General features: G+C 39.5%; 1 protein-coding gene across 3 annotated transcripts in view; it reads right to left on the bottom strand.

Annotated features, from left to right (window-relative positions):
* Positions 1-4,832: 4,832 nt before the first annotated feature.
* Positions 4,833-14,178, bottom strand: part of GOSR1 (golgi SNAP receptor complex member 1) — a 31,563-nt gene continuing 22,217 nt past the window's right edge. For all 3 annotated transcript variants that reach the window (XM_055795669.1, XM_055795672.1, XM_055795670.1), the window contains 2 exons: positions 7,962-8,044; positions 4,833-6,665 (listed from right to left, as the gene is read on the bottom strand). In XM_055795669.1, coding sequence (XP_055651644.1) covers positions 6,541-6,665; positions 7,962-8,044 — 208 coding nt within the window. In that variant the 3' untranslated portion in view covers positions 4,833-6,540. The remainder of the gene's footprint in view (positions 6,666-7,961; positions 8,045-14,178) is intronic.

The raw sequence follows: 14,178 nt of genomic DNA, 5'->3' as shown, positions 1-14,178 counted from the left end.
CTCAGCACAGGTCTGCAGTCAGAGGGCTCTGTAGGTGACATGCCCAGGCACACGTGCCACCAAACATCTTAAGAAAAGTTCCCACCATACGGCTAGCAGCTCAACGGGACTTTACAACCTGCAGCAAGGAGCTTCTCACCCTTCTCAGTGCACCTTTAGAAAGACAAAAGATGAAGAATACTGTCCCCACTCCCAAGAACATTGCATCAGGCAGGTGGGTATGGGCAAGGACGGTAAGAGAACAAACAAAACAATGTCTGAAGGGACTAAAGCCTACCTGTTCACAGGATTTGTGGAAGAGCATGCTGTGCTCATGCACCAAAGTGGTTATCAGTGAATTTGCAGCCAGAGCTCTAGGTGTGGCTTTGATCGATAAGCTTCAAGTCACCCTAGGACAGCCTCTCTGGACTTCAAAGTAAGGATAGATTATTTTCTTTTTTTTTAAAAAAAGAAAAAAATTAAAATTATGAGACCAAAAATAAATTCATGTGTTTGAAACGTCTAGTTGAAGCCAAACACCCAGGAAAAAAGGGAGGAGAATCTGACAGGCAGTGCAGTGCGCAGACAAAGAAAGGTAAAACGACGTAAGATGTAAGACCTGAACAGACACGATTGCAGAAGACCTCTCAAAATCACACCACCGGCTGCCAGAGGATTCACAGGGTGTGAAAGACAACGGGAAAATAATCCTCAATGAGAGAATGGCAAATGCTGTTTCAAAGGCAGAGGGGCTTTGATTACGGGCAGACTTCTCCGGCTTTACTAGCGGCGCTAGCAAAACTGGGTTAGCAAAGCCTCAGGGTCCCATTAAGAACAAAGAGCAAGGAGGGCTGCAACGCCAGGGGAAGATTAAGCGAGGGATGAGCGGCAGCACACACGTTTGTAACGGTCTCAAACAGCTTGCAGAGAAGGGGGAAGATGAAGGCAGCAGCAGGCTCCGAGTGTTTAATGAGCACCGCGCAGACGCTAAGGCACAAGCTCTTACACAGTGCTTTTCCACCCGAAGACCCCCACTTCAGAGAGCGGGCTGGCATGCAGAAAATGTGAACAGCTACTGTAAACCTAGAGATTTTCTATTAACACAGTCAACCCCCAAGTTCACACAGCAGTACACCTCCCTCGTTCAGTGAAACGGAGGAAACAAAGACACTCCTGTCTCTCCATATGAAGGTCTAATGGAGCGCTCAGCCCCCTTTCAGCAGGAAATCTGCTCGTGGAATTGCACCAGGACTGAAGGAGCAGAGCACGGCTCATCCATAATGCACGAACACCCACTGTGCCCGAGCCAGTCAGGAAGGACAGCAGTTTTCAATATGAACAAGAGTGTTCTGGGAGGCGGACGGTTAAAAATATATATCTTACGCCTGTGCCACTATAAATTATTGACTGTACAGGGAGCTGGAGAAAAGGATTCAGCTCCATTAATAATTTATTTTCTAATCCAAATGAAGATGGAATTTTATGCACCACTTACTACCAGCGCCACAACTGGAAAAACTAACTGCACTTCCCACTGTCTGAAACCAGAATCGCCTTTCCATTTTCAAAAGTTTTTGAAGTTTCTCCTCCAGCTTGAAACATACAGTCAAAGCCTTCCCTTGAGAAAGCATATGGTCATTCCTGAATATTTAGTAGGCACATTAAGGATACAGAAGTCTCTCTACTCTAAAGCAGCATTACTGGCACAGCATGACAGCTCTGAAACGAAGAGAACCACCGCTCTTCACTCCGAGCCTTACGCAGATAAACCAGGATCACGGTGCCAGGCAGATTTTCTTGTTTGAGAAAATAAACTCCAGCAGCACTGAAAGATTTAGCACCAACTGCAAAACCACCAGGTAGAGATGGGTCCTTCAGGCACGACGCCACCTGGTTTGAGCATCTGAGGATGGAGGTGCTCCAGACCACAGTGGTGCTAGAAAATTACAGGATACAACAGGACTTTGGAGTTTTACAATTGCTTGTACCGTGTTCAAAGTATCAGCTTATTTTTGGTGCTTGTGCTGTGATTGGAGAAGCGGGGGGGACAAAAAGCTACCAAACTAGTGAGAACTGTATTAAAAAACAAGGGAGGCACCTTCTGCTGAGAAGGCTCTTCAAATCAGCATCAGTTTTAGTGTGCATTTGGGAATTAAATGTTTTATACTATGGATACATAGAAAACTTTTTAAAGCTTACCTCCAAGGAAAACCATCCTTCTTCCACCTGTCAAAGAACAGCAAGAAAAAAGCCATGACTGTATTCAGACCCTTCCAATGCAGATGCTTGAGGCAGAAGGGGAGAAGGAACACACCCTGCCAAACCAAGCATTTTGGGTCAGGAAATGCTCCATCACATCTGATGCCTGGCACAAAAATGGAGAAGACTCTAATTCGTACGTTCAGTGGCGACCCCAAACTGGAGAGATGAACCTTCTCTGCCATCTTCCCTGAAGTTTAGGTAGGTAAAGAATCAAGCACCTTGCTTAGAATTCTAATTTATTATTAAATTACATATCAAAGCTTTTTCAATACATACAGAGAATGCACAATAGGTGAGAACAAAAATAATTACAGTTACAATAAAATAAGTTTCAAGAAGCTATATGAAAAGCAAAAAAATCAGAAAGTGCAATCAGAAAGTTGTTTACAAGGGTCTGGACTGGAATATTTTGTGAGAAAGGGTTTTGGTTGTTTTTTTCTTGAGTATTTATTTAAACTGCTTCCCTCCCTCAGTGGTAGACAGACCAACAGCAACTTACATATTCAGAACTGAAAGCATCACCACCAGGCTCAAATATCCAGGTGACAGGAGAAACACACGGCACCAACAGGACTTGCAAATGTCAGCTAGAATATGGCTCAGTTTTGTGTCAGCGTGCCTTTCGTCGTAGTCTCCTGCACTGCACACTGCTCAACGGGACCACTGCTCTGAAGGGCTCCACAATCCCACACTATTATAAAGAGTTTTGGAATTATTTTCGCCTTCAGAAGTGATAGAGTTGTTACCTCTCCTTCCTGTTTCAAATAAAAGCTTTTTTTGGGGGGGGGAAAAACGTCAAAATAGGAAAAGGTTATGCATCAAGTGATCTTGGGAAACAGGCTGCTACGTTTGGGGTGCTAAAACAGTCCCGACTGAGTTACACCATCAGAAGGGGGAACCAGACTTTGCTCCCCACGCAGCAGTTTTGGGGAACACGGCCTCTCAGAGGGCACAGCCCTGGGGGACAAGCCGTTGAGAATTTATCTGAAACTTTCACGTCACCTAAAAACCTACTTTTGCTTTTTTGTTTTCAACATTCGGTGAGGAACTGACTGTTTCTTCTCACAGTAATCATAAGAATGTTCCAAGGAGTTCTAAAACTACATATGAAAAATTCTAGTTGATTATTCAGTGTAATGAATCCAGAGGAATTTCTACACTTGGACATGCAAAAGTTCCTGAAATCAGTATTGGTTAAGAAGAAAATGTGCCTTCCCAGGAAGGGCAAACTCTCGTATTACCAGAAGCACCACACTGCTTGGTCCCAGAGACACCCAGGACAGCAAAGCCCTGCCTCCACCCTTGCTCCGGCACACTCCCACGGAGCGCCGGGAACAGCTCACGAGTGATCAACAGGCAATACCAGGTGTTGCCCGAATGCCATTCCCCTGCCCTAGCAACCAGTGCTCCAAGATCAGATAAACGTGTACAAAAAAATAGCCTAAAGAGCGAGGATAAAAATATTTGCATCCATGTGAAGCGTGGCATCAACAGTTATCAATCCAATCCCTTATGTTCTAACGCCTGGCCAAGAGGTTGTTGGACAGGTTTAAAGTAGGTGCTTGTGTACTAGCAAGAATAAAGTAGAAATTTAAAGAGCGTGTGTGTGGGAAATGTGGCCTGTAGAAATACTATGGATTTTCTCATTTCAACGGCTTCGCAATAATTATCTTAGCACAATTCTATTTGGTTGTGTTACGAAACTGAAACTTTGCCAGGAATTGCAGAAATGAGAATTCTTTAACCACATTTTTTTTCCCCTAGAGGAACCACACAGAATGAAAATCACAGAGAACATATTTAGCAAAAGGAGACACACAAACCTATATTTTGGGATTCGAGATTGAATACTACAATCCACTGTTTTCGTTTTACAGCCCATTGCTCCAGCTACAGGTCCACGTTATTAGAGGCACTCAGGATTCCCCTTGGCGAGACGCAAGCGCACCGCTTGGGAGAGCAAAGCAGAACACCTGCTCGCATTGCTAGAGGACCACAAGATGATGATGAAGGGGAAACTACAAGGTTAATTAAATGTATTTTTCAACACAAAACTCTGTCTCAAAACCAACACAAACAAAAAGCGTGGAGGGGTTGCCAATACTGAAACCATTTCCAATAAAGCTTTATCAAGAGATAATTCAGCATATTTCCATTATTTTATACTAAAATATATCAGTTCCTCCATAACATTTCCATAACATGAAAAAATCAATTATGTTTACATATTTATTATAATCTACATATTTTTCATAGCAGCTTTTTCACACAATAAGATTAAATATATGCACCAAATAATCCATTAAGTCCAGTAAAAAGACTTGTTATAAGATTAAATAAATGAATTTATTTACGATACTGCAGATCTTATATTGTCAACCATATAGCAATCAAATCCTACAAATCCTAAACAGAAGCACGACTGCTGATCAGGGTCCCTTAGGGTGGTGGAGGAATCAAAGAAAAAGCATTGAGGAGAAGAGGTTTGATCTCCCTACACACAGATTCATTAATAAACCTCCTTTACCCATCAAGGTTTTGCATAAACCCCTTTAATAAAGGCTTCATTTCAAACCAGGAACATTCCCAAATCAACCAAATAATCACCCTTTATTTAAAATACAAGCCCCATGGTTTTACACATATTAATTCCCAATGCTTTTCTAATCCCAGCGACAAGATGACTGTAGAAGTCTTTGTCGACTTTTTAGCACAAAGTTATTAGTCTGCAAATAAGCCTTCAAATCCATACGAACATTTTAGGCGCAACAGTGTGGTTTTGCACACTACACAGGCACAAGTCTCTACTCCCTCCAACAGATACTTCACAGACACTATAAAAAGCAGTAAAAAATTGCGTCCATCCTGCTAAACTCTGTTTCAGAAGAGAACCTGGAGACTCTTTGACATTTGTGGGCAATGGCATACATGACATCTGTTAGGAGCACTGTAAATCGACTGTGAAAAAGAGTTAATCAAGTTCTTAGAAAGATATTTCAGTGCCTCAGTCTGAATTTATTGGGTTATGATAAGACAGATGGAAAAGAGCTGTTGAAAGAGTGGAAAAATCTATAATTTGTGAATCTGCAATATCAAAGCCATTCCTGACATCAGCTTTCTTTAGAGACGCAAACGCAACAGGATTCGTGTTGCATGTCTGGACAAAAAAAAATAAAATAAATCTTTCCCCCAGACAAGGGTAAATAATACTTGTTTCACTATTCATACATTCAAATCTTTACTATGAGGAGTTACGTCCAAAAGTTTTGCACACAGATACAGTTGTCTCAGGTATAACCACCGTAATTTTCATTTCCAATTGACAGTTTAGATTTTATCCTACTCAGAGTGTAAAAATATTAATGCTATTAGAATAACTTTATCTAAATTACAATATAGACGTTTCAAACTGCTTATCAAGTCTTTATAAAGACCTTGACAATGCCAGCCAAAATCAAAGTATTTACACCCAAAAGAGTACTTTTAGGTGAACTCATGTTTGGTCACTTTTCAGATGACTGAACACTATAGTAAACAGCTGCTAGGACACTGCTCCCTTTTTACAAAGGGGGACTTGTTAGTCCCTTTAAAGCCACAAGAAACCTTACAGATCTGCCTCAGTGGGTAGTTTATTCATATTCTGTGCAAATAGTGAACTTGAACAACCCTCTTTTTTTCTCTCTTTTTTTTTTTTTTTTTTTTTTTACTTCGAGGAATTTATGTGAAGCACAGTTTTCACAGCACAAATTATGCAGAAATAACTAGTATCTCAACCATGAGTTAAAAAGAATTACAGAACATGTATTTAGTAGTAAAGCAACCTGGCTTAAAGCTGCAATATTCTTCTCACAGGGTGAAAGTGTTCAGTACTGTGCTTGGCCTACAGGAGAAACAGGCTTCCTGCCGAGTTTCCACCCCTAGGCAAGCGTAACAGTCTTTTTCCACTTACCAACCAACACCAGACCTCCCCAGCACTGCTGAGTACAGAAACTGTTCTACCAGTTCTGGTAAGCATCCCATATTTACTTACCTTGCAGTGAGAAAGGGAATTAAAGACAAACCAATCCCACAAAAATTTAACTGAAGGAAGATGTATGGCAGGGAAGGAGAAAGACTGCAGCTTCAACCCAAAACCAGTGTCGCAGTCTACCGTCATAAGCTCCAGGCATCATGCTGACACTCCCAGCCAGGAGGAGCAGGCTGTTTGAAGTCTGTCGCTTCCCCCACTCACTTTGCCTTGACTGGGGGAGGGGAGGGATGGTGGCGATGAGTTTGGCAGAGTCCATGGGGGAACAACCATCAATGAAAAGCATATAGCAGCAGTAAGATGGTACAGATGCCAATAACGCCACCCAAGATGAGGGAATCTCGTCGTTTCCGAAGGTTGATCCTTTGAATCAGGCTGTTCACTGCTGGAAACCGATCTTTAAGGAGTCTGAGTCAAGGTCATGTCAGCAAACAGGATCTTCACTAACCAGCCCCAAAGTCGGTATGTGGAAATCCCAATAGTGCAAGAAATGTACAAGCACTCCCAAGGTGGAAAAAGCAGATGCAGTAAAAAACCACCTGACTGATCGTTAGCAGAATTACAACCGTACTTCACTAATCATAGACAATCAGAGCAAAGAGAGAACAGAAAAGCTTAGTTCGCATTTACATGGAATTCATCACCTGATCACCTAAACTACCAGTACTTGATATGCTTTAATCTCCAATATGCGAGGCTTACTTATAATATTTTTGTTTAAATGAGAATGAACAAAAAATAAATGGGGCAGTTATATAAAACATCTGTGGAATTTATTTAATGGAATTCTGTTACTGGCAAAGGCATTTGACTGAGAAAATCTTGCACGTTGTGTGACTACGCACTCTTCAAGTATAGCACATAAAGAAGAACAACTACTGTAAAATCATAAAGATGTAAATCTACCTTTTAATGTACAAATTACAACTGCCAACAAGATAATAAGTTTCAGAGCTTCATGTCTTTGGAACCAAGAATCTTTTAAGGCCAAAGCTTATTGAATTTCTTTTTGTTCTTGCCAGTTGCTAAGAACTCTAATGAAATTTATGGGTTACCAAGATCCATCTCTTCAGGATGAAATCTGTCTAATCAAATGATGCTAATGTTGTTCGTTGGGCCCTTATGACAGAAAGGAAGGAATAAGTGGGGAAAACGACAAACATGCATGACTTGACAACCTGGCACATTCTTTAGCTACAAGCACAGAATATGAAGAGAAACCAACAGGTCAAAATCTTAATGTCTATGGGACTGTGACAGACAAGAGGATACTCAGGTCATGAATACCCTTAGCTGTAAAGCATAATAAGCAGCAATGTGTGCCAAGCTTTAGCTCTGGACAGCCTTGAAAGCAAAAAGTAAAATTAAATTATACTTTTATGAAAACATACAGCAGGGAAGGCCACAAAATGCCATTGCAGATCTCTACCTGAAAATTAAGCTACACCAATTTATATGCAGTATTCAAATTTGAGTAAAACCAACTTTTTCACCATATTCATCATTAAGATGCTTCAAGTCAGATTGTCAAGTGAGACTGGTAAAAAAAATGGTCTGTTTGTCACTAATGTCAATACCACTACACTTATACAGCCACTGACATCACAAAGCATTTTGATCCCCAAATGACAGAGTGGAGAAATTACTATACCTCTTCTTATGCATGACAGCGCAAATTTTTAGGAAAGGATACTAGCCAAGGTATTCATCTTGCTTTGTATTGACTTCAACATCCCTCTCTGTGAAGTCATATTTTCTTTAGTTGCCATGGCAATGCTGGAGAAAGAAAAAGAGTAGATCAAGTTATTGGTGCTAAGAATAATCTACAGTTGAAACAAGAGGAAAGCAAGCAGGGAACGCTTCTTTAGAGAACAATGAATGAGGTGAAGCAATATGAATGAAACCACATTTTCCCCATTAATCTCTATCCTTTACACTTAAAGGATTTATCTTTTTATATAAGCCATTAGCAATTGAAAACACTGCAATTTCTTGAAACAGGCAGGGTTCTGGTGCATCTCCTCCAGCCCCAATAAAAAACGGTACTACATTACAAGAAAACCTAAAGGTATTCTTCTGCCACGAGTTTTAGATTTAGAACTTTGTTTAATCACAGAAGTCCCATACTTACTTTCACTCTAGAGAGCATATGAAATTTCTTGTCTGCCATAAGGATATGACGGCTACAGAAGTATTAAGCAAATAAGAGCTGACTCACAATTAAAAAATCAATCTGCAAAGCGAACATGCTGGTTGAGAGGAGACGTAAGTGCAGTTTGAGACCCGACACAGCTCAGAGAGCTTCGCACAGAAGGTACCTGGATAATCAAGCTGGGACATGCAGTCGCCAGGTCTTTGAAAGGCATTTAACTGCAAAGAAGTGCTGGGATCTACTTGCTCTGACTCGAGATTAATACTGTCCCCTGAATCCAGGTAGCAGGCAAAGCTTAGATTCTCCTGCATTAACGTCTCTTCCCAGCAAGCCCAACCTGTTTTCCATAAGCTGGAGTTGAGGGAGCTGGTGTATAACAAAATCAGATCAACTGGTGCTTCCATTGCAGCACAGACAAAATACATTTTTGAGTTTTCATCCTAATTAAGAATATCATCCATGAGTATATACGTTTTCATACTCTGTTTCTTCACTAACACATGGTCCAGCTATATGTGCTTCATCCAAATACAAGAACACAATACAGGTGAACATAAACCAGAATTTCCCATTTCAAATTTAATAAATTCTGGAAGTTGGAAAAAAGCAACTGCGCTCTTAAAAGTAAGACATTTAAATTAAGATTTCAAAGAACTACTCAATGGACAAAAATTTTTCTCCACCTTAAGTTCCTCTTCAGCTCATAAAACAAAATAGTTACAGGATGGAAAATGAAAGGGTAGGCTACTGCTTGTAGTCCCAGGTAGTATGTCATGTAGCTATTTTGAATGCAACAGCTTCGTCAGGACAAACTGCACAGACTCATTTACATCCAGGGAAACGGTACATAAAAGTTTAGGCTCCGGAGATGTGGTGCTTAAGAAGGAACAGCATGACAAATACCACTCTCTTTCACTAGCATGCATGTCACAAACAAACAAAATAGGACACAAATACAACATGGCTGGATAATAACTCAGAAGACGTCGCCTGTATTATTGTTGACTGTATCTACACGAGTAACAACAATTAAAACAAGTTCTTGGACAAGTCTGTGAGCCTTAAATATGGAGGGAAAATGTTCTGGAAGAATAAAAGTGGAACAACACAAGGGATATAAATTTGAGAAAAGGAAACTGAATCTAATTTCAGAGGAGAACAGAGAGGAAAATGCAAAATGCTTCCATTACCCAATACAGACATCCCAATTTTCAAGCGCATTTTCACTTGCTCATACTCAGTGTCTGCATACAAATTTGACACAAAAATCACAGCTAACATGAGAATTATTTCTAAGGAGAGGCAGGAACAAAGTACCAAAACACATACTGCAAGCCCAACATTATTCTCAAATTCTGCAGCATAAACTGGACATCAAATTTTGCATAAAGCCTTAATATTTCCTACCGAACTTTCTGAACACACTTGTTCAATACATCTGATCCCCAAGCACTGTTCTGTACTGCATTCAGATGGGTTTCAAGGCTTCAGGCTTATCTTTCAGTAACAGTTAAAATGCTGAAACATGACTTGTCCAGATACTAGCACTGAAGTACTGAGGTTGACCTGGTATTTTAGTACTGGAAGGTGATAAAAAAAAAAAAAAAAAAAAGCACTTTTATCCACCTTAGTGTACCTTTCCAGGTAAATCTGGTAGGAAAAGTCACACACACAAATTATATTTGTACAATTATTAAACACAGAACTAGCATTTCTGATGTTTTTATAACAAAGACCATTTCATACCTTTTATTTCAAGTTTCTTTCTGAACAGAACAACACTTGGAATCAGCAGCTCTGGATCATGGGATGTACCACCAGCTTCTCTACCAGGTCACTACAGCCAGTATCACAAGAATAGATGGCAAAACCCAGCAGAGCCAAGCCTAACAACTGTCCTTCAGGACATACAGCGAAAGGTCAGTCCCACAGCTCACAAACATCTTAAAGAAGAAAACAGCCCCGATCAATGATCCCTAAAGTATTTCTGGAGCCGTGAGTTTGTTTGGGCTCCTTTCCATTATATCTGCCTACTTCATCTCAAGTAGCCCTCGATACAGTATCTTCAGCCTTCCTCCAATGTGCCAGCCAAACTTGAAGAAAAATAAATTAAAAAAAAAAAAAAAAAAAAAAAGGAAAATATCTGCTACCACCTTTTCAGATGGAGGCTGCCTTTTCCAGCTCTGGTTTTGCCCATAAAATCTGAGAGATCACCAAGCCAAAGCCCGAGTGCTGTTAAAGTGGTACCATTCAGTTTTAGCAGTAGCAAATACCTTGGAAAGCAAGATACGTTCATCACACAAACACACGTGAGACACAGAAGAGCCAGCCGATGGCTCTCATAGCTTTCAGGTCATAGAAGATACTCTTCCAAAAGCTCTAGACAGCAAATTCTTTTAAATAGAACAACATGCATTGACGGGGCAGATCAATATATTATTTTAAGGCTGTATTAGCATTCTGATAAATTTGGACATACATTAAGAAATTGAAGGTTTATCAGTCATGAACAGAACATAAGGTTGACAACATATAGGCAAGCCCCTGACATTTTCAAGCAGCAACTCTATAGGAAGAGATTTAACATTTTAATACTAAGTTTTGAAGTATTATATTAAAAAAAATATGGGAGTTTCAGGGCAGAACTATAAGAAACTTCCAAGCATTTTTTTATTGACGACTGGCTATTTAGCATTTTCTCTTTTATACTTTTCAAGTGCCAAATCAGCACAAACTGAAAATGAAACTCATGGTTAACTGGAAGCAACAGGGCCCGCGGTCTCCTCCTCGGTGTTTATAAAGGGGTTGTCAGAATCAGTTAACCACTGCTCTTTGTTTCGCCAAAATGACAGAAGAAAGACTGCAAAGCTTCTCAGACCGTGCAGGACTGACACTCAGCACACTGTGTGTGCTTGCTCCTGTGGATATACTAACTCATCCAACCCATAAATGCAACTGATTAATTGATTACATGGGGCAGCCTTTTCAGGACTAGAATTAGAAGAAAGTGAAAATTGGATGAGAGGGGAAACGAAGAATCAAATCATTGCCTAACCAACAGGGTGTGAGCATCTAAGAGAAGATGCTAACAGAAATTCTGAACAGAGGACGAACAGCTGTGCATCATACAGAAAAAGCAGTTACCGTCAGGGGCTGAAAAGGGGGCTACAAAATCAGAACAGTAAGTACATCAAATCATAACACACGTGAGAAGATAGGGCATTTGAAAGATTACATACATTTACAATTCAACACACAAGTATTTTAGTCCTCTAAAGTAGAAAGCAACAAACTTGCAAAAACATTCCACTTGCTATTGAGAAGAGCACTCAGGAAGTTTTGAATTACTAGGAATCAAGTTGGAAAAAAAATACAATTTCCTAGCTGTACGCAGGAAAGCTTGCTCAGTAACCTACAGCTTCTTATCTTACACCCCCACAATGACTTGATACTTGTCCAGATGAAGCCTTAATACAGCATTTCTCAAAGCACTCCTGAATTAAGCCACATGTTTTTATAAGATGCATCCAATGACTCATTAAGGCATCCATTAATTTACAGAAATGAAAAAAGCATTCCTGAGACACCTCCAAAATGCCTTTGGAAATAATTATTACAGACTTACAGAACACAAGGTTCCTGCTTTAAATGCTGATGAGTGAAACTGTCTGTTTCATATCAAAAGGCAGGATATGTAACTGTTTAAGTTTACATATTACAAGACTGGAGCAGTCTTCATTGCTTTTATCCAGTATTTTGAAAAAAATTAACTCGAATGGGGTAGTTTTTCTGAAGAGCCATGAAGAAAAAAAAAATTTGTAGCAATTACCATTTTTAATAAGCTGCGGTCTGGTAATGAAATGTAATTGTGATATCCATGAACAAAAGCTTAACTGGATTCTAGCTACCATTAACAAGTCAAAATGCAAGTAAAAAGCACCGTTCTTCATGTATAATTTGATTACTCAAAACATGAGCTGGTTTACCTAAGCCTTTATATCTGTAAATGAGACTACTGAATTTAAGAACTACCAGAAAATATGCAGCTCCTGGAGACTAGTCCACAGCCTAGTCTTGTACAGTCCAAGTATTGCAGCTTCCTCATATCCTTCATGAGACAGTTTTGGTTTCATTCCCATCCCTAACATATGCTCACTGACTTACTGTTGCCGTTCCTTCACTGACAAACACAATTTCTGAAAAATTAATCATATTCTTCCCATTCACAATATTGGCCCCATTTAGTTACTCGACACTCTAATCTCCCCAGATCAAGAATACCTTTTTCTCACGTTCTGAAACTTCTACACAACATTTACGAGAAAAGATTAAAAGCTTCTTCCTGGAATCAAGATGACCCTGATGCAACATTTCATTTGGAAACGGGCATGAACTATTCCAAGCTGCACTGGCTTGGAACTACTAGAGTTGGGTGTAAACCAAGTTTCTAAAACCAGATGGTATTCTGCTCTCTATATTTATTATTAAAGCACTGCTGAAGTACAACATTAAAGATCGTGGTACTACTGGAGAAATCTCTTCTAGGTAAGCCCAAGGTCACAGCCACAAAGACCCTTTCCACAAATCAGCAGGAGGATCTCAAATTCCTGTGCTTGCAGCCATATTTCCTCAAAATTTCACTTACATATGAAGTTTATCCTTGAATGTTCAGTTAGTGCTGTGGACGTGCAAGCAACCCAATTTCTCTTCAGAAGTAAAACTGATATTTGTACAGTTTTCAGTTGTCACTGGCATGAAAAAGTACAGAATAATAAACGCTTCCAGCCATTATCGCAGCCAAGCTAGTCTAACATACAGAGATACACTTTTAATGCTGCTTGGAAGTGTTTTACCTAGACAAATGTTTAAGCTGTCAGGAGTTTTCACCCCACATAGCAGTCACATACATTGAGCATATTATCAAGCGAAACATACCAAAAAGTCAACTCCTTGCTTCATCCATTGAGACAGCTCAGTCAAATCTACATTGATGCAGAACTAAAACAAAGCTCTAAAGGAACAAGACATGTTTTTAAAAATCAAATAAGTAATGTATTACTGGAACTTCTGCTTCGTTTTGTACTCTATGAATCATACTTGCACGTTTAAATTCATGACAACGTCTATGATTAAGGGAATGGACTCTGTGACCCTGCATAGAAATGCAAGCTCTAGTTTTAAATTGATAACTTTTTCTGATTATATCACTTATTCTTTGCATATACATATTAGATATATATTCATATCTATAAATACGCACGTGTGTGTATATACACATACGTACACACACACACTCTTTCAAATTAAAGACTGTTGTGTCTTTTGATCAAACCAGAGATGAAAAGAAAAGGAACATTTTCCCAGAACTGGAAGTGATTTTGTCTGGACACTCTGGCAAAGCTCTTTTGAAAAGAGCTAAGACTCAAAATCTAACTCATTCTGTTCTGTAAAGTCAAAATTCAATGCAAGTGAATGTTTCCCTTTTATTAAATCCTAATTATTACCTAAAAAAATGCCCCAAATGCATAAAGAGACAATAAAAAAAATTAATCTCTGGGTTTGGTCTGGCTTCAGAGTGGAAATGGAATAGTCCAATCCATTAATATAAAAACTCTGACAAACCAGCCCGCGTCAGGCTTCAGAAACAGTATTACAATAAAATCCTAAAAACTTGTCACACTGTACATACAAGACTATAAAAAAAATTCAAACTGAGCCAACCTAAAAATATAAGTTGTTGGAAAGCAAGAAATAAATA

This window comes from Falco peregrinus, chromosome 2 (assembly GCF_023634155.1).
Source record: "Falco peregrinus isolate bFalPer1 chromosome 2, bFalPer1.pri, whole genome shotgun sequence".
Classification (NCBI taxonomy): Eukaryota; Metazoa; Chordata; class Aves; order Falconiformes; family Falconidae; genus Falco; species Falco peregrinus.
This window is presented reverse-complemented; position numbering and strand designations above follow the sequence as displayed.